The sequence below is a fragment of the Mangifera indica genome, chromosome 19, assembly GCF_011075055.1.
Source record: "Mangifera indica cultivar Alphonso chromosome 19, CATAS_Mindica_2.1, whole genome shotgun sequence".
Taxonomy (NCBI): Eukaryota; Viridiplantae; Streptophyta; class Magnoliopsida; order Sapindales; family Anacardiaceae; genus Mangifera; species Mangifera indica.
In genome coordinates this window covers 9,280,944-9,300,935 of record NC_058155.1, presented here as the reverse complement: position 1 = coordinate 9,300,935, position 19,992 = coordinate 9,280,944, and the positions used below count along the sequence as shown (strand labels likewise).

The 19,992-nt window shown below is 33.8% G+C and overlaps 4 protein-coding genes across 14 annotated transcripts; all 4 read right to left on the bottom strand.

The window, feature by feature from the left end:
• Positions 1–1,097: 1,097 nt before the first annotated feature.
• Positions 1,098–3,910, bottom strand: LOC123203146 (F-box protein FBW2-like). 3 transcript variants are annotated; one of them, XM_044619335.1, is made up of 3 exons: positions 3,628–3,910; positions 2,337–2,653; positions 1,098–2,019 (listed from the first exon to the last, which is right to left on the bottom strand). In XM_044619335.1, exons 2-3 carry the CDS (start codon positions 2,642–2,644, stop codon positions 1,353–1,355), a joined length of 975 nt encoding a protein of 324 aa, XP_044475270.1. In that variant the 5' UTR covers positions 2,645–2,653; positions 3,628–3,910; the 3' UTR covers positions 1,098–1,352. The 3 variants fall into 3 exon arrangements, with proteins under 3 accessions (XP_044475270.1, XP_044475271.1, XP_044475269.1); XM_044619336.1 differs by having other exon boundaries at positions 2,337–2,649; XM_044619334.1 differs by lacking the exon at positions 3,628–3,910 and adding an exon at positions 2,794–3,519 and having other exon boundaries at positions 2,337–2,649.
• Positions 3,911–7,061: 3,151 nt separating this feature from the next.
• Positions 7,062–10,818, bottom strand: LOC123203145 (serine/threonine-protein phosphatase 2A activator-like). Of its 9 annotated transcripts, XR_006499209.1 has the most exons (6): positions 9,549–10,818; positions 8,965–9,067; positions 8,511–8,580; positions 7,973–8,039; positions 7,402–7,477; positions 7,062–7,191 (listed from the first exon to the last, which is right to left on the bottom strand). XR_006499209.1 is itself a non-coding variant. In XM_044619333.1 (2 exons), exons 1-2 carry the CDS (start codon positions 10,706–10,708, stop codon positions 8,033–8,035), a joined length of 1,167 nt encoding a protein of 388 aa, XP_044475268.1. In that variant the 5' UTR covers positions 10,709–10,814; the 3' UTR covers positions 7,755–8,032. The 9 variants fall into 9 exon arrangements, 1 of the variants encoding a protein (XP_044475268.1); XR_006499207.1 differs by having other exon boundaries at positions 7,062–7,509; XR_006499205.1 differs by having other exon boundaries at positions 7,062–7,477.
• A 1,387-nt stretch (positions 10,819–12,205) lies between these two features.
• LOC123203616 (protein PHOSPHATE-INDUCED 1-like) lies at positions 12,206–13,358 on the bottom strand. The gene has a single exon (XM_044620056.1). The coding sequence runs from the start codon at positions 13,317–13,319 to the stop codon at positions 12,393–12,395; it is 927 nt and encodes a 308-aa protein (XP_044475991.1). The 5' UTR covers positions 13,320–13,358; the 3' UTR covers positions 12,206–12,392.
• Positions 13,359–14,961: 1,603 nt separating this feature from the next.
• LOC123202586 (protein PHOSPHATE-INDUCED 1-like) lies at positions 14,962–16,125 on the bottom strand. The gene has a single exon (XM_044618531.1). It carries the CDS (start codon positions 16,049–16,051, stop codon positions 15,107–15,109), a length of 945 nt encoding a protein of 314 aa, XP_044474466.1. The 5' UTR covers positions 16,052–16,125; the 3' UTR covers positions 14,962–15,106.
• Between the last annotated feature and the right edge of the window lie 3,867 nt (positions 16,126–19,992).

Genomic DNA, 19,992 nt, shown 5'->3' with positions numbered 1-19,992 from the left:
ACGAGATGAAACTTTAAATTGCTTTATTTGTGATTATTTTAATTATTTATTTTTAAAACCCTATTATAAAGCACGTGCGATGCATTTGCTTCAGTGCTCAAAAACCACGGATCTCAACACAAACAAGCGTACGTACGTTGTCAATTTTGAAGAGAAAAGGACAAGATCCAAAGACAAGAATCACATGTAATCATGTGACCTACATCTACACATGCCGACTTGTCTAAATTATACATATCTTAAAAAATAATTTTATAAATAAATATATAATATTTTATTATATAATTAATATTATTTTATTTTTATTAAAAATAACTTAATTATTTAATATACATATATATATTAAATATATATTTATTTATATATTCAAAATTTATAAGAATAATTTAACTAAAATTTTGATTCCTTTATATTCTTTAAGACCAAAGCAATGCCACTTAGGCATCACTTTTTTAATCACTCCATTACTTAACGTTTTTTAAAAAGACCTTCCTAATGATAATAATATTTTATCAGTGGTTAATGCGGCAGTGGCTGTAAAAGTAACTTCTCTACAGACGCTCACACCACTAGCCATTCAACTTTCTAAAATACAAGTAGTGACTGTGACATGAACCAGGATTATGAAATTAGGATTTGTTGGAAAAGAGAAAAAAAAAACATTATTGTTTAACCAGGATTATTTTTTCCTGGAATATTAATGGAGGGCCATTGAAATTGAAATTGGAATTGGAAGGCTAGGTTTGATTGAGTTGCCTGCAAAGTGGCTGGCAGCCTAGCATTAGAGTCACCAATGTTCTGATACTTCCTTCAAAAATATCAATTCATGTAGACCAACTCTAACTCTCTTTTGGTGCAGTCTATATTCGAGATGTGTAACGACTCATCCTTTAGGAGCCAATCTGACACAAGTAAAATTTTCTTGTTTCATATGGATCTACCTTTCTATTTACACCTGAAGGGTATTTACTTTCAAATCTAGTTGTTAATTCAATAAAACTACGTGAACATATTTTTAAATACATAATTGAGTACACAGATAATGTGTTATCATGTGAATGGATAATTTTGAATTAAAGATAAAATAATACTTAATCGCATGAAAACACATTATTTGTATACCTAATTATGTACTAAAAAATGTACACATGTAATATTGTACTTGTTAATCATCAACAAAAATACACTCAGGACAATGCAGACTCTATACAAGGAACCCTTCACTTGGAACTTATATTAGGCATAAAAGAAGAGATACAATCCACAATAAGTTCATTCCTATTGAAACATACACTACATTTAGAGCATATAGTAGTAGTTCCAAGATAAACAACAGGGAAGAAACACAGAACCTAAGGTGATGGAGGCCAGCCATAGACTCCTGCATCTTCAACAATTCCATCATAGAATCTTAGCTCAAGCTCCTCCAGCCTTCCTTCATCATCCCACATTCCGTTGTAGATTTCATCGTCGTCGTCGTCATCATCGTAATCACCCATTCCACCAGCTAGGAATTCCCAGGCCAAGTACTCAGAACTATCTGTGTAATCAGAACAATCATCCCAATCATTGATCTCATAGCAATCCTTGATAATGGGTCCCAAAATCTTCAAGTTTGGGAACTTCCCTTTGATGAACTTGTCATCAAGTTTGACACCCCAACACCCTCTCAAATCTAAAAATTCTAGCTGAGAGCAGCTACAAAGGATATTTACAACACTTTCAGTGCTAAGATCGTGGTAAGCCATCTCAAGACGCCTAAGCTTAGGCATTGTTGCAGAAATGGCATTAGCCTCATCATCTTGCGTGAGCTTTCCTGTCACTAATGGGTGCATGTTCCGGCACAAGCCCACCAGCAATTTACAGTTCTTTCCTATGGCCTCTAAAGCATGAGCACCAATTTTGTTGCAGTAGCTCAAATCCAGAAAAGTGATGGCTGAAAGCCTTCCAGCAATCTGTTCAGCAACAGAATCACTCATCTCACTTCTTGGTAGGCGCAATGTATGAAGGGAACCAGCACTTGTAAAACAGGGAAAAGAACATCCATATCAGCAAAAATGTGCAAACAGAGTTTAAATGAAAGTCATTTGAAGTTCTAGAATATTTGAAAATGCACAATCCAGGAAACTGAAAGCTTTCAAAAGGGATCTAAAATCAAATAGATTTAACTGAGACATGATTCCATTTTCATAAGTAAATTTTGCAGGCATGTTAAAAAAGAAAGAACATTACAACTAAAAACATAGGTTAAGGCACAAAGCATGTAAAAAAGGTATCACTGTATCATAAAATCAGAATTTGAAAGGGGGTGGTCCAAAAAAGTGCATTTTTATTACTTTTCTGCAATAAAGGCAAACATAATGTCATTTTGCAGGCCAGAAACACAGAGCTTGCGGAGAGATCCAGAACTTCTTGTGATCAACATTTGAAGCATCCGATCAATATGGTCAGGCTGGCACCGATTGCTCCATTCTTCAATATCAATCTCTTGCCAACAATATGGTCCTGATACTGCTTTTCCCCATGATTTGCAAACCCGAGGGATTACTGTTAGTACCTCCTGGAGTGATAGGTGTTTAAAGATTAGTCCAAGAGCATCTGGTATTAGCTCATCCCAATTTCGAAAATCACTTTCGCCTTCCATCCTAACTGTCTTAACCCAACAAACAAACAAAAGTTGAAAACAATCCTAAAGTCAGCATTGTTTAAATAAGGAAGATAGGCTCAAAACTAGGAAAACAAAGTAACGAAGAATCAGAGATAAGATTCATGTTCAAAAACATAACCACTCACATTGCATAATCAAAGGTGAAAAACTACCGTTCGCTTGTCAATAACGCATAATACAATCGATTGAAGAACAAGAAATGATGCATTTAGAACTTTCTAAAAAGGGTAATTCAGTAGATATGAAAAGGAAATGATAAATTTAAAGGAATGAAAAAAAAAAATATCTTCGATAATATAAAGCAAGGGCCAAATTCAGAGAATCTCAAAAGAAAAATCAGAGGACCAAATTATCTGAACAAAAAATACTGACAATGAACACAAAAATTAACGCATAAAAGACACAAATAAACCAGCTTCATAGATCTAATCAAACCCACTAAGCAAATTGCGGAAAATTATCACGCATGAGAAGCAACTAAAAAAATCCAATAAAAAAACAAGAAACTTTGTCGAAGTGGGAGAGCAAAACATAGTATAATAAATCGATCAAGATTCCGGCTAACAAGCATAAAGACAGAATAATATTAGCATAAAGAAGGTTACTGCATGCAAATTAAAGAGTAATTGAACTCTACCAGAGCCTCCAATTATATAAGGAAATGGACAGGAATTATATTTGTACCAAGAAAATGTAGTAAAAGAAAAGAAAAAAAATTACTTGAAGTACAAAACGTTGAAGTGAAGTTAGTACTATAACTACTATTGTTTAGAAGTTAAATCTCAAACCCAGAAGATTACAACAAAAGATGATAATCATCCCCGTTTCAGTTTCTGTTCTTTAATCAGTTTCAGAGTGACGGCAAAAAAAAGAGAAAATTTACATACATCTAAACCAAGAAGTGGGTTTTGTTCAAAAGGCAGAAACTTTCTGGATTTGGATTATGCAAAAGAACTCACCGGTATATCCGCCAAGAAGTAGGGGAAAAAAGAAGCTCAGCGAAACGCTCAGAAGTGAGAGAAAGGTGAACAAAAGAAGGAAAGAGAGAGAGCAGAAAATTAGTCCTATCTTTCCACCTAACCAAAAGCTATCAATGCAACCAACAACAAGAACAAACAACAAGAGTAAAAAGCAAGGCTAACAGGGTGAATGAGAAAAAGGATTAAAAAAGAGAGAGAGAGAGAGAGAGGAAAAAACTCAAAAAGGGTACACATGCTCTTTAGAGCAGAAGAAGAAATGAGAGGGAGATGAAAGGCCGAAGTTTTAACAAATACATATTAATAAGATTTTAAAAATTTAAACACTCAAGTTTTGGGTTAATTTATTTTAAAACTTTTTATTAGATATAAGATTAAATTTATCATTTTACTATTAAATTTTAAAATCTTAAAAATTTATATCATTTTATCTTTTTAGTTTAAAAAAATAATAATTTTTTTTTATAATTAAACTTTAAAAAATTATATTTTCTTATATATTTTTTCATCATTCTCCGACGACTGAATGTCATTTTCACCTTTGATTGACCTTCTCACATTTGGTCAGCATTTTCACAATCTTCTTCTCCAACCATCGACCTTCCCATTGGACCAATTTTGTCAAACAAAGATGATTTATTGTTTTTGTTCGACTGATGAATCGACATCAAATAAATCTTTTGATGTTGATTCATTCAGATTTGGATCGTTTTTTGGCCATGAACATGATGAAGATGGTGGGAAGGAATGTGTTCATCAAGCGACGAATCTAGATGATTGGTCGCATTTGTGGCCAGAGTACAGAGGTTGCATCTTCGTTCAGGATGCAAAGGGAGCGCTAGTAGTTGGGAGGTTGGCCGGAGAAAGAAAGGAATAAATGAAACCCTAGAGAAAAAAATGTAACTTTTCACGCTTTTGAGTGGAGAAGAATTATTAATTTTTTAAATTATGGAGGGAGGATGAAATAAAATTTTAATTTTTTAATATTATTAATTAAATGATGATTTTATTTTTATACTTAACAATAAATTTTAACAAAAACAATGTGATAGATAAATATTTAATTTTTTAAAACTTTATGAATATATATTTATCTTTGTGTTAAAACTTACGTGAGAAATAGTCATTTGGTCGGAGACAAAAGGTCAAAAGACTATTTCCCACCCAAGGTATGCTTTTTTATTTCAAATTTTTCCCTGTTAATTTTGAAAATCCAATTTACCTATCTATAGATTGTTAAAAAAAACGGTTTCAAGGGCAAAATCATTATTTTATTTATAATATTAAAAATAAACTTAAATTTTATTTTATTTTTCTCCCAACTCTAAAAACTAACAATTTTTCCCCAATCCAAGTTTTCAAAAACAACATTTTCCCCCTAGGGTTTCTAAACTTTTGGATTGAATTTTTTGATAACGATCAACAATCTCCAGGCGATGTCTCTTCCTCTCCGGCGTCTCCTTTTTCCAAAAGTGCAACTTTTTTCCCTCCTAAGCGTCGACGAAGACGAGTCGTCTTCGTCGACGACGATGCCACACTGCGTCGGGAGATGTATGGCCAGAAGGAGGGGTCGTCGAAGAGGAAGAGTAGATGCTTGGAGATCGTTGATCATTGTCGAAAAAATAGGATCTGAAGGTTTGGAAACCCTAAATGGAAAATATAGTTTTTGAAAACTTGGGGTGGGAGAAAATTGTTAGTTTTTAGAGTTTGGAGGGGGGGGGGGGGGGGAGGAAATGATATGACTAATAAACTTAGTTAATTTTAACGGTCTATTGGCGGATAAATTAGATTTTCAAAGTTAACGGGAGTGCATCTAAAAAAAAAGCATGCCTTGGGCGGGAAATAGTCCTTTGGCCGAGATAAAATCATGCACATTACCATCGTGACAACTGAGCGTCATGGTGCATTGTTAACGACAATTCAACCAAGCTTGGTAGTATTTAATAGTTTTATGAATTTTTAGGGTTTTGAAAAGACAAAATTTATGTTACATCACATGAAAAAGGCGGAATTATTTTTTACACCTCAAATTTGATGAAATAATTTTTTTATTTTTTAAATTTAAAAAATCTAATTTTTCATTCATTGGTTGAAATCAAATGTTATATTTAATAGTTAGAATTAATATAATTTATGGTTCTAATAATATAAACAAATTATAAGTTTATCTTAGTTATTTTATATTTTCTTTTTGCTCTCATCTTTTTTTTATTCACCTTTATCATTTTTTGAGTGCCAAAAAGCACTTAGGGGGAAGCCAACATGTATGGAAGCGGTAGTTTCCAAATCTAAGATGTGAGTTGGAGAAGAGGCAGGGTGACATTCACTATTGGTGCATGAGCTTGAGATGGGAGAAGAAGATCAAAGAGGGAGAAATTACTAGAGTCAAAGAATAAATCAATGGGCAAGGAGAAGGTGATGAAAGGAGAAGCAATTGGCGATACGATCTTTGAAGGAAACAAGATTCCAATCCCACCAAGGAGAAACAAGATTTTAGTATCACCGATGACTTTTTTATAATTTTTAGTTTTTTTTTTTCATAACTTTTAATTTTTATAATTATTAAGAATCGGATAAAAAATTTATTAACGTTTTGGATAAATTACTATTTACCTATAATTAAAAAGAAACATTTTTGTTTTTTCCTGCGTTTTATACAAATAGGTTTTTCAAACAAAGGAGTTAGAAATTTTCATTTGGCGAAGTTCCCATGGGAAATGGCCATTCGAACCAGTCAAAAACCGTTAGAAGAGAAAATGGTGACACCGACACAAGCTGTTGGTGAAGGGCGTCTGGTGTTCACGAAACAATGTCTATTTCGTGGAGGCTTGTGTGGGTTGGCAGGGCATACTTTACAAGTTCTTTAAGAGGAGTTAATAAAGTTTTAACATATATTAACCAAACACTTGAAGTATGATCAAACATTAAATGTGACATTCTGACATCTGACCAACTTGGAGAATGGCTCCTGGTTTGAACGACATTAATAGGCTGGCTCAGGTTCATGGTTTCAAGAGAGTTTTCTGCAGGACATAGGCGTTGATTAATTGAGACGGAGGAAGTCGTGATCTCAACCGGTGAAAATTTATGCTTAGTGGCATTATATGGTCCAAGGGCAGGAAGTAATGTCATGTCTACACTCCCACATATTTTTCCCGAGGTCGGTGATGTGTCATTAATGGGCAAAAAAAATCACTTTCACTTATGTCAGCATCATGTCACGGAAAGAGCTGACAACATGTTACTCAAGCTTTAAATTTGGCTATGCCCTTCCATACAGGCTAGCATTGGTTGCTAGATTTAAAGTAGTCAAAGTTTGAGATCAAATTCGAATTCGAACTACAAAAAACATAGGAGGAGTTTGAAATGAACTGAGAAATGAAAAATATTAATCTTATTTATAAAAGAAAAGCGAGTGGTTAAAATTTCTCTAAATATCAAACCAAATAATGTTATTAATAAAAGATAAATGATCAAAACAATATTTTATCACCTTGAATCAAATGCATCCAAAGCGTACTCCACTGTGCCAAAGCAAATGAAATCCTGCAAGTTACACGCACATTTTGCATCTTTTCTCAACAATTCAACAGAGACAACTAGCTGCTTCTAAACACTACACAAATACGCTATTTCTCATGTCATAACCATGGCGGCCAAGGAAGCCAGCAAAGCTTCCTTGGACAACCCACTGTTTGCATAGGAGCTACAATTAATTACTTTAGTTTCTGAAACGGAAAAAGAAATAGCACATACAAAGGTACAAACTTCCAGCTGCTGACTTGTCTATTCTTCCAAAAGATCCACAAGTTCATTTGTTTGTTTTAACAAGCTTCAAACACAGATATAGTGGCTTTCAGTCAGCTATAATGCATAACAAGACAATTTTAGGAACAGCATAAGATTAACCCAAATTAATGTATAAAAACATGAAACAATTGTAGACCAATCTGTCCATGAAAACTAGACTGCACTCAGCTCATGTCAACATATGAATGTAATATGTAGAAACAGATAGTTTATATCTGTCATGCCTGATAGAAAGTAGAAAATTCACTGCAGAATTTAGGACAGAAAATTGTTTACTAGATGCTCTAACATAGAAAATATTAGTAGACAAACGGAATCATTAGATTATCCATTCAACAGCAGCATGTTGGGTTTCCATCGAATGAAAATTATGATCAATGAAAAGTAAAGCAGTGACACTGCATCTGCTAAAGCCAAGTAGCTTGGCAAACAAAAAAGTGGAAATTCAAAACAAATTCATACTCAAAAAAGAAATATACTCCGAATAAGTTTCTACTCTAGTAACTGTGCATAGAACCTTCTGGAAAATAACTCTCTCAATTCCACTGCATACATTCCAATGATGCTGATCATCAAACTACTCCCTGCATTAAAAACAAATTAAAAACTAATTAGCAGAGTTTTAAGGAAAACAAAGTATACTCGGCTTTTCTATATAACAGAGCAACATGCAACACTCCTACAAGCTACACATTTGCATGCACTTATATAGTATGGTAGTAAAAAAGAAGGAAACGCAAGAAAACAGAATTTTATGGATAGCTTCTCAAAATATAAAGATAAAAATCATTGGCCAAGCAAACATGTAGCAAAGCTTCGACCAATTTCTATGATAGCCAAAAATACTGACTGCAGGTATACTGGTGCTAAATCATAGTCACATGTCCAATGACAGAAATCAATTATACTAAAAATTGTAGTAATCAGAAAATTCTTACATAAGCATTATAATAAGGAAAGGCAGATCAAATATGCGCAAAATGATAATAGTTTTATGTGAGTGCAAACTTAGTCAAATGCAACTATAAACCCTTACAACAGCCAAAACCACCCACCATTCCTGTTTTGCAGTCATTCCGACATTCTTATCTCACAAGCCCAATTTAGACTCTACAATTCAATTATCTGCATATGGATGATATGATGATGGGTGAATATCTTGTTAAGAATTAGTAAATGAATTACAAGAAAGAGGAAAATTTTAGAACTAATTTGCACCTGCCACTGACAGGTAACAACATTTTGACTTAACATAAAGGTTGAGGCAGTGGCTGCACCCTTTAAAACCCTTTTTGGTTTGTAGATTGGGATGCAAATCAAACATTTTACCCGATTGGTTGTCAAACATAAAAATATTTTTTAAAAAATGACAGAGAAAGGAAAGAATCTCACTTTCCATTTCTATTTACCATGATCAAGGAAAGTGATCCCTTATTGAAAACAATACTATAGCTACTATGAGTAATGATATATGAGATCAAAATTAATGTCATCTTCTGCAACAAGTACCTAAACTGAAACGTAGCTTTAAGCCAAATGAATGTACTGCATAATCTTTATGGATTGTATGAAAGAGCTAGTCCAAACAGCGCTCCAGCTATTCTTAAACAACCTGGTTAATTAACATAGAAAAAAAAAAAATGCACCCCATTCCAACTCAAAATCATAATAAATTGCATCTAAAATGGTACATGTTAAAAGTTTGTATGATTCACAGAAACTGACATAGAAGTAGTAACTCAAACATGACAGAGGCATCTATAACAAGTTATTACAAGCTCGGCTGAAGTGATTCCTAAGTAAAAAGAAATTGTAAGTACTACATTTCAACTCACAATAGTGCAATAGTGTATATATAGTCATCATGTTCATTCAATCCTGTCCTTGCAACAACCAATTCAAGAATCGAGTGTACCACATAAAAAAACATATAGATAATTCCATAATTCATCTCTTACACTCAAACCCTATTCAATTGTTTCCATTCAAGAAACAACCAATGGAACATGTAATACCGAGCAATCATAACCAAAATCAATCAATTACAAAATAGATAATTAAACGAATAATTCGCAAACACAAAAGCAAAATACCATCTAATGAGCCATCCGAACAGAAAATGCTGCATAATAGGAACCTTTCCGAGCACCTCTGCCTTATACATTTTCAGCAACCCACTATTAACCTTATTCCAATTAGGCACACCACTGATATCATCCAACAAAGGCGAGTGCTCGGCAAATAAACCCTTCTTCACCTTCTTCACAAAAGCAATACACGAAAGATACATATATTCATTGGAAAAATTTTCCAAAATATCCTGATTATGAATTGACTTTGGCTTCATATACTTATGATCAATCAACTGCGAGGAGCCAAATATAAATGGCAAGAAATGATAATCATCCAACCCCCAAACTCCATGCGATCCTGCAGGCTCCAAAGAATACACTAATTGCAATTTCCTCATTAACTCCAAGTACTTAACAAAAACCCTAGACACAACAGCTTGATAATCCTCTTCCTTAATTACTCCTAATCTAGCTAAGCAATATAACCAAGCAGCGAAATTAGTTTCATGACCAGTTCCGTAATCAATACGACTCGAATTACCGAAACTGTCATTAAAATACGGAACAATTTCGACCGTGGCAGCTTGAAGTTCGTCAGGCAAAAAACGGAGCATTATGGTATCACTGTTTTCAGTTAATTGGCTATGCCAAGTTCGGTAAGAGACGTTGCCGTAACGAGATGACTGCTCAGCCGGAGGAATCATGTCGATCCATTGAATTAACTCGTCAATAATTGATAAAAGGGTGCGGATTGTTTGAGACTCGTGATACTGATCGGAGATTTTGTGTCCACGAATGGACTCGGAGAGAGCGACGACGAAGCCGAGGAAATTCTTTCCGGAATCGGACTCAATGAAGTGGTTGATGTCATCGGGGGTTTGGATTCGTTTGCAAGGAATTTGGAATTTATAAGGAAGGGAAATTGTGGGAACTTTTTGAGATTGGGGAACGGGAGCAAGAATTATGGCTTGAGAGTGATTGTTTGGAGGGAGGTTAACGGCTGGCGCACGGATAGGACGGTACGTGGGAGGTGGGGAGATGTCGGAGTACGGTGGTGGTGGCGCGAAAGTGGTAGGGCCGCCGCATTTGGCACAGCAGGATGTGGTTGTTGAGGCGGTGGTGCTCGTGGAGGCGGGTGGGGTTTTGGGGGAGTGATCATGTTGACGTGATTCGGATTCCATATTTGGAGAATGGAAAAGCCAGTGAATGTGGAACGAGAATGAAATGAAAATGTGGTAAAGGGCGACGGTGGAACCGTTTAAACAAGAATGGGCTGAACTGCTGGGGGTTGGGATGTCGTTTGTTATGTAAATTTATCTACGACGTGTCATTCTTTTGTTTATGGGATAAGCGCTTATGGTCTGTCAATCGTTTTTAGGAATTGCACTATTGTAAGGATGATGTAAAATAACGGGGACACGTTTAGCTCAGTGTTATCGTGTGATTAGATGTTTATTTATTATATAATGATATATATTTTAAAATCATTTAATTACATAATGATACATCACTGTATACATAAATTATGTACCAAAAATAGATATACATAGTATTACTCCTTTTGTTTATGGATAGACAAACCTATCTCATTATAGTGACTATTGGACACGTTTTTACACAAGGATCCAAGAGATTTCGACATAAAAATTCAAATGGGTTTTGAAATATATTTTAAGTAGGTACTTATAAAAGTTTTAACTTTGTATAAAAGTAACTATCAAATAAAATTACGAGTTAGCTAAATAAGGTTTGTTTTTTGAGTTAAATTTATAATTATAATTGACGTTTATTTAACTTTATTGGATTCAAAATAATTGTATTAGACCATATAGATGAAGACTATGATTGTAGTCGAAAATTTTTTATTCAATCTTATTTTAGTTATATGTTAATTGTGTTGGTAAACTACATATATCATATTTTCTCTCATCTATAACTTGGAAATTGAATGTTGATACCCAAATTTGCTTTAGATTCGTTAGGAATGAATGCTAACTTTTTTGAAAAGATCATGAATAATATTATATTGAGTAACAATTTGAATCAGGTAGACATGGCAAGAGTCAAGTCCTTATTTTTGACACGGCCCCATGAGGACATGACCCATAAGTCATATAGATTGTCTTAGGGCTTTAAAGTAAAAACCACAAATCATATGGATTATATCAGAACCTCTAGATAAGACCCATAAATTGATTTGACGCTAATTATTAAAAAAATATAAAAAATAAATATAGATTTACGGACCGACCATTGAAGATTCATGAAAGTAAGACTTAAAAAGTAGAGGGTTATATTACAAGTCTTGACTTCTTAGTGGATCAACTTGCCCATCGTCACAGTTCATTGTCATGACCAAAACCATATCCTTATTTTTTGAGCTTGAAATTTTAACAATCGGTTTCTTCTTAAACTTCGGATGCATAAGTCATGTGGATTGTATTAGGGCTTTAAAGTGAGAGCCACAAATCTTGTGGATTGTAATAGAGTCTCTAGATAAGACCCGCAAATTGGTTTGACACTATTTATTAACTTGTCCACCGTCACAACCCATTACCATGACCAGGTTCTTATTTTTTGCACTCAAAAACTGAATTCTTATTTTTTGAGCTTGAAGTTTTGACGGTCAGTTTGTTCTTAAACTGGGATGCATACCATCGATAACAAACACAGAATAATTATGTCTCTGAAAAAACCTAAAACATTTATTTATAAAACTAACAAGAGGAACCATTAGAACGGAAGTACAATCTCCAGATTCATTATTTGAACTTGTAATGCAACACAAAATTGAATAAATGAAAATAGAAGTGGAAAGAATCCGGTGTATGGATAACTATAAATAAATGCATGCCATATCATCTCTCAAACTAGAGTGGCACAATTTGCAGTCTCAGGGTCCATCAAAGCCGGAAGCAAAAACTTTCTGCCATTAATACCATTGGCATTGTAGCTGGCACCAGTATTAGAGTCAGTCAGCAAGGTTCCGGCGAATCCAGGGGAAGCCCCTTTTCCAAAAACTCCAGGACAAGCGGTGGCAGCCTCCAGCGGTGCATCTTTGGGACCCTGGTAGAAGCCGTTTCCGAAAGGATTTGTAACAGTTCCAGCCATAAGGCTAGCCACGTTGATCACCATGCCATCAAGGCCAATATCACCGTTGGGTGCCTTCAATGGTGGAGTCTTAGGCCCATTGGCTGCCTCGTGGAAGGGCCATGCGCAGAGACCTGCGCACTGAGTCTCTGAATTTCCAACCCATATGTAATTAAACTTGCTGTTGCTGTTTTTCTTACCACTGACGGGTCCGGTGCCCAAAGCATGTGTTCCACATCTGCCCCGGCAAAACTCTTCGACTGTTACATCTGCGGCTGTCAAAAGCACATTAAGCACCAGGTCCTCGCCACCCTTCTTGGCCAGCTCATAAAGCTGGGCGCTGGTGAGCGATTTGCCCAGAGAGTAATTCTCATCGAGGACTTCTGCGCCCAACGAAAGATTAAGAGAAACAGGAAACGTGGCAGCGTGGTAAAATTTATCTGTCAATCTCAGCCATGACGCAACAGAGGGCTGCTCCGGTGTTGGGTTCGAAAGAGAGGCGATGAAATCTGACATTATTCTGCGTTGTTCAGGAGTGAACTTTCCATACCAAACTAGATTAACGGGGATGTTGCCGGAAAGTAGAGGGCCTGCATGGTATGGAAACACCGATTTATCAAGTTTTGCCGCCAAGGTAAATTGAAGTGAATAAATTAATACGGCAATGAGAAGAAGACCGTGAGAGGAAAGAAAAGAAGCCATGATTATTCAGGTAAATTGAGATCTTATGACTCTGTAAATTGAAGATGAATTAGGGACCGATTTATAGTATCAAAGAAAACTTCCCAAGACTTAAGTGCCCGCAAGACAGCGCTTTAACTGATGGTTCGCCCGCGACTCTCGCTTTCAAACTAATTTATATCATAAAATTCACCGCAGTGTACTGCCAAATAACAAAGACTAGGACAACGAAATAGCTTACAAAAGTAGTTATTATTTCAAATAAAATACAAAATGTAAATTTGACCAAGGGAAACTGAAGACGGAAGCCTTGTTTTAAAGAACAAAATTACAGAGCCAACAAATTTTACTGTATACGCCGTATTAATATCAACACCATTTATTTAAAATTGATGACAAAGAAACTCAAGCATGATAGTGAGGTGTAGAGAAACACAAACACAATTTGATAGAAAATAATTTATAATCTAAAATAGATATATATAATATTACTCTAATGCTATGTATATCTCATCTTTGAATAATTTGGCTTGTTTTCATAATATTTTCAAGTTCATACTTTGTTGAAAATATAGATCAAATTTTTGAAAAATATACATTAAAAATATCAATTACCTTTCAAATGGAAGAAATCAACAACTCTCATATGGAAAAATATTTAAAAAAAAAAAAAAAAACCTAGCATGAGCATCACACATGCCGACTAAACAAGTGTACTGGAAAATATAAAAAACGCCACCATTGGTGATTTGTATGGTAAAATATAATCAAAACCCTCTGTATACTAGAATTATCAAAAAACCCCTCCACCATGCGCACCACGCATGCATGGCAAATATCCAAAAACCTCCACCTTCCTATGATTTCACCACCATGTGTAATACGTAAAGTGACTACGACTCACATATGCTGATGAAATCAATTCTAAAATCTGTCGTTTTCAAATAAGCTTTTATCTATAGTCGATTCTAAATTTATTCTAACAAAATTATCATTGACAAATTTTATAAAAATTATAAATAATATATGCTAGAGGAAATATATATATTCTTATATTTAATTATAGAGATTTTTTTTTATTAAATTTTTTTTTTTCATTAAAGTCGTAAAAGTTTAAAGATCTTAAATTCAAACTAAATTTAGAACCTCTATTTAGCATATTTCGATTGTGAGAAGAGACTTTTAAGGCTTACATATATATAATCGGTTCCATTCAAATGTAATGTATTGATAATTTCCATTTAACCTTTACAAAATTAGTCAATTTTGTTTAAACCCATCTAATTTGGATTATTTTAATTAATAACTCGTAAAAGTGCTATGTACCTTTTGGTTGAGAATTCAAATGCTTTCACACATGTGAAGTATCAACCACACATTTAAAGTTGCTCACCGGGAAAAAACTTCTGAGATACCAATTTTTGTGGACACTACTCACAACCAGCTCACAGCTCTGAACCACTTCGATTCTCTTTTGACCGACAACAAATGGACAAGACAAAAAGCTTCCAACATGATTGCTTTTTGAGTTATGTTGGCTGGCTTGTCCAGAATTTGCCATTCGTTTTCACAATGCCAACCAACTTCAATTCTTTGGGAGAGAGAAGAAACAAAAATCAGATAGCTTCCTTCTAATTCTTTTAATTTTTGACACAAATGCTCGTTTGAAAAAAGCAAATCAAAGCAATTTGCTCTTCTATTATGAATCCGCAAAGCATAACAAAAATTAACAAATCAAAGAATTACATTATCTCAAGTTAGATAATTATGTATACATTCTACTAACAATCTGCTAGACTTTTCCTTTCCTACACCAAAGTTGAGCAGGAAGATGTAGAGGGATCATACAGAGCAGGAAGCAAGTACTTCCTCCCATTATCACCATTTGCATTGTAGCTAGCACCCGTTGTCGAATCCACCAACAGGTTTCCTGCATAACCAGGATAAGCCCCTTTCCCATAAACACCAGGGCAAGCTGATGCAGCTTCCAGTGGTGCCTCTTTTGGGCCCTGAAAGTAGCCATTTCCAAACGGATTCGTGGCGGTTCCAGCCAAAAGACCAGCCAAGTTGATCACCATTCCATCAAGACCCACATCGTTGTTTGGTGCAACCAAAGGTGGGTTCTGTGGTCCATAAATGGGTTGGTGGAATGGCCATGCACATTGGCCCGGGCACTGAGTCTCCGAGTTGCCAACCCAGATGTGGGCAAACTTGTAGTTCTTCCCCTTAACTTGGCCACTCTTTGATCCCGGAGCAGATCCATGAGACCCACATCGGCTCATACAAAACCCATCAACGGTTACATCGGCAGATGTCAACACAACGTTTATGGCATCTTTTTGCTCACCCTTTGAGGCCAAAGCAACGATTTGCTTGCTTGAGAGTGATTTTCCAAGGGAATACTTTTCATCAACAATTTGTTCTCCGAGAGACAGTGAAAGACTGTTCTTTTTGGAGCTTAAGTGGTAGTATTTCTCAGTGGTTTTCCACCACGTGGCAACTGAGGGCTGATTGGTGCTTACTGGTGAAGAAGAGAGTGAGGTGATGAAATCAGAGATGATAGATCTCTGGTAAGGCTTGAACTTGCCATACCAAATAAGATTAATGGAAATTTTTCCAGAAAGAAGAGGGCCATTGTGGTATTGAAAGAGTTGAGAAACTTGATCTTGTGCAAGCTCATTAAGAGTTCTTGCAGCCAAGGAGATTTGAAATAGAAAGATCAAACAGATTACTTTGGAAACAAAAGAAGCCATTTTTGAAGCTAAAAAAGCTAAGATATATTAAAGATTAGGAGAGAAAGCTTAAAATTTGTTTGTGTGTTCAACAGAGAAGGGAGGTTGAATATATATACAGAAGGAAGAAGTAAGTTAAAAGGAATCTGCCAGGAAGAGACAATAAAGTCAGTGTATGGCAGATGGCTTTTCCATTTACGAGTGTCTAGAGACCCAACGGTACATCAAATCAAAGCGCGTTCTTTAATCCAAAAGAACAAACATATTCCACGCGCATCTCATTTCACGTAGCTTCTAATCTCATCAGTTACAGCGCGTGGAAATATAGTCCATTCGCCTCATAACCCTTTCATAAAAAGAGCGAATTGCAGTTTCACACTCAAGGTTTGGCTAAAGCAACTCCACCCCTTGAGAATATTGCTACATTTTTTTTTTTACCAAAAATCAAACTTAATTAACTAAAAGTGGTTTTGTTGAAGATCTATCGTGACAGATCTATTACACAACAAATTTCAGCCACCTTGATGGATCTAAACATTGCTAGTTTTAGTTGTTGTTTTCATGATTGTGTCTTCATATTGAAGATAGGAGTGAGTACTGACAAATAAGAGATTGGTTGAAAAATGTTTATTCAATAAAGAAGGAGAATAAGTAAAATAATATAAAAAAATGACAATTTTTTTACTTTGAATAGAGAAAATTTGATAAATTTTTAAATAAAAAAGAGGAAAATATAATAAATTTTTAATTAAATAACTTTTTTTATTTTTAACTCTAATAATAATTTTTAATAAAATAATGAATTTTTAAATTTTTAAAAATTAATAGATAAAAACTTAGTATTTCATCAAACTTTGACCCAATATAAAATCTGTAAACAATAATTGTAATTTTACTACATAATAAAAATACTTAAGTAATTTTAAAATCATACAAATATATAAATAATATCAAAAATCAATTTAGATAGAGTTTCATTTTAAGGAAAAAATTGTTATTATTATCAAAAAATAAAAAAATCTTGAACAAAACTTTAGGCGGGAAAATGAAATTAACCGTTTTCAAAAAGCAGTCCAGCTCACTCAAAGCTTGCCGTGCTAGTACAGTGACAGAAATATCCAACTTTAAAGGGAGCTTTAGGTGAAGTTGGGAAGGGAGCTCAAGAATAAAGAAATAAGTAGGTTTTTTGGACAGGCTGGATAGAAAGAGGCTATTGGGAAGTGTGAATTTGGGATGCATAGCTGGCAAAAAGCGAGTGGGCAGAAGAGGCCGGGGGTATCCTAGGCGAGGCTTGTACTTGAGACGACGCGCCTCTTCTATAAATGGTACACACTCAAAGCTCGTGATTTCTTTGTCAAAGGAAATTTAACAATTTCCTTCTTAATAAAGGAAGTATCCAGCTGGAACAACCTTGATCACTTTGACATGACAGCGTACTTTCTTTCTAATCCAAGTGTACGTTTACATTTCTTTCAAACTTCAAATATAAAAACAAGAGAAAAATGCAATACATAGTAATTTTATTTTGGGTTCTTAGTTTTCCTTTTTTCATTAGAATAATAATAAAAGACAACTGTAACGCTTTAAATTTATTTGTCCTGTTGGATAAAAAGACAGTAGTGGTCACAAAGTTGACAGCTGCCCAACCACAATTCATTGTTACAATTTCAAAATTTAAAGCTCCAAGTGAGTAGATTCAGTTTGAAGCAATTGGATATCAGCGACTTGAACTGACGCGTTATATGAAATCAACAAAATTATAGGGCAAATGATAATATCCCACGCAGGTTTGGTGTAAACCCATTTTTAATTCTATAATCATTAAAAATTTATTTATTTATTAAAATTTAATATTATTATTATTACAAAAATTATTATTTAAGAATTTTATTTAAATTAATATTTTATGATTATTTTTTAAGTTTTTAAATTTTTATTCTTACTTTATAAACTTATATTTTTTATGATTAAAAACTGATTTTCTTCTTCTCAAATTTAGATTACAGAACGCCATTTTTTTGCCATATATTGTTATCCCCATATTTTTAAAAATTTTCAATTGTACCCTAGTTTTTCTTTCTCTTTCTCTCCGACGACGATTTATCATCATCGACTGTCAATCTCTCCCTCTTGCCTTGTCAATTACTCTCTCTTCTTTCTTCGATTGTCTTCATTAGAAACGAAGACTTTGACAACGAGTTTTTGTCTTTGACGAAAATGATTAGAGAGAAAAAACCAATCAATTGGGAGGAGAAAGCCAATGACCGACGATGACGGTTGGTTATTAGAGATGAAGATCTAGAAATTGAAGTTAAACAAGAGTTAAATTGTGATTTTTTTAAATTTTGGGTGGGGGGGATAGGAAAAGTCAGTTTTTAAATTTGAAAAATAAGAAATTAAAGAACATAAATAAAAATTTCAAAACTTTAGGATAATTCAAAATATGAGTTTCAATAAAAATTTTATCTAAAAATATTATTTATGAAAATAACAATAAAATTTAATAGGTAAATAAATATTTAGATTTTTAATTGTTAGGAGATAGGAAGATGGGTTAACATCAAATCTTGGGTAGGAAATAGTCATTTGACCTAAAATTTTATATATATATATATGTAGTTTTAGTATATAATTTAGGTATACAGAAAGTATATCATATGATTAAATAATTTTAAACTAAAGATAAAGTAATACATAATTACATAATAATACATATTTTATATATTCAAATTATATAAAAAAATATGTATATATAATATTATTTTTACGAAATTAGTGAGTTTACGAGATTGAGTCAAATATAATATCAATGATTTTTTAAAAATTAAAATTGTGTATTTATCCCTTCAAAATCTCCCTTAGCAACTTTAACGATACGGGTAATTGATAAATATACCAATTATAAAGTTTATCAATAATTTTTTGAATCCACCTCGAGTAAACCATTTTTATTTGGAGCTCAAGCCTAAAATTTTTCCACTTGTCAAACTCAAGTTTTGTATAAACATAATCAAGTCAGACAATGTTAGGCTTAATTACAACCTTATTATTAATATTGTCCAAGGATTGGTGAGGAGAAATTATGTTAAATGATATTATTGAAGATTAAAAATAAAATGTTAATTAATTACTTGATAAATTGTTAATATATTTAAATTATAAATACATATGACATTGGATTAGTGCTATAATTATTATTGTCTTTAATCGAAGCAGACAACATGAGTCATGACCACTTAGCTAATTTATTAAATCCAGCTGGATTACAGTTGCTTGGCATGGACATGCCCACACGTAGTACTGTATGAACATTAACAGCCTTAATTAGTAATTAATTATTATTCATTTATTTATTTGCATTGGATTGGATTATTCAACGAATTAAACAAATAATCTCGGATCCAAATTCAACCGGGTATCGTCATCATCCTATTGAATAATGAATTAAACATTATCTGAGCCCTTATTATAGTATTCATTTGAATGATTTATTTTAATTACAAGATTCTTAAAGATGAACTATTTACAATGGCGTCCACTTACAATGCCCTACATTCCCGATACACGCAAAAGCCTTTTGGAGAAATCCAGCGTGCCTGATGGGTTCTTCTGCTTCTCCACTGGATCAAAGCTAAGCTGTCTTGTCTCACATATACTTGCGCGATCAAAGCTAAGCTGTCTTGTCTCACATATACTTGCGCGCACGTTCTCATGCCTGATATTATTTTATTTATTTATTTATTATTATTATTATTATATCCTTCCGTTCCTGCATCTTCAGAGAATCCAAGTTTTGTCTACCTAATTCAAGTCTAATTGATTTATTTCTCTCTCTCTCTCTATATTCGTATATGGGCAAACGGTTATTTTCCATCCTAATTTTAGTGCTAATTGTCTTCATAACCGCGATAATTAAAATATTTAAACTCTCGCTCATAACTCAATTTTTATTAATTTTTGTT

Coding starts and splice junctions, on each gene's coding strand:
- LOC123203146 (XM_044619334.1), bottom strand. Junction 2,020..2,336: donor TTTGCCTTTATTGCAGAAAA/GTAATAAAAATG, acceptor CTGTTTTACAAG/TGCTGGTTCCCTTCATACAT.
- LOC123203145 (XM_044619333.1), bottom strand. CDS start 10,708: ATGGAATCCGAATCACGTCAACATGATCACTCCCCCAAAACCCCACCC.
- LOC123203616 (XM_044620056.1), bottom strand. CDS start 13,319: ATGGCTTCTTTTCTTTCCTCTCACGGTCTTCTTCTCATTGCCGTATTA.
- LOC123202586 (XM_044618531.1), bottom strand. CDS start 16,051: ATGGCTTCTTTTGTTTCCAAAGTAATCTGTTTGATCTTTCTATTTCAA.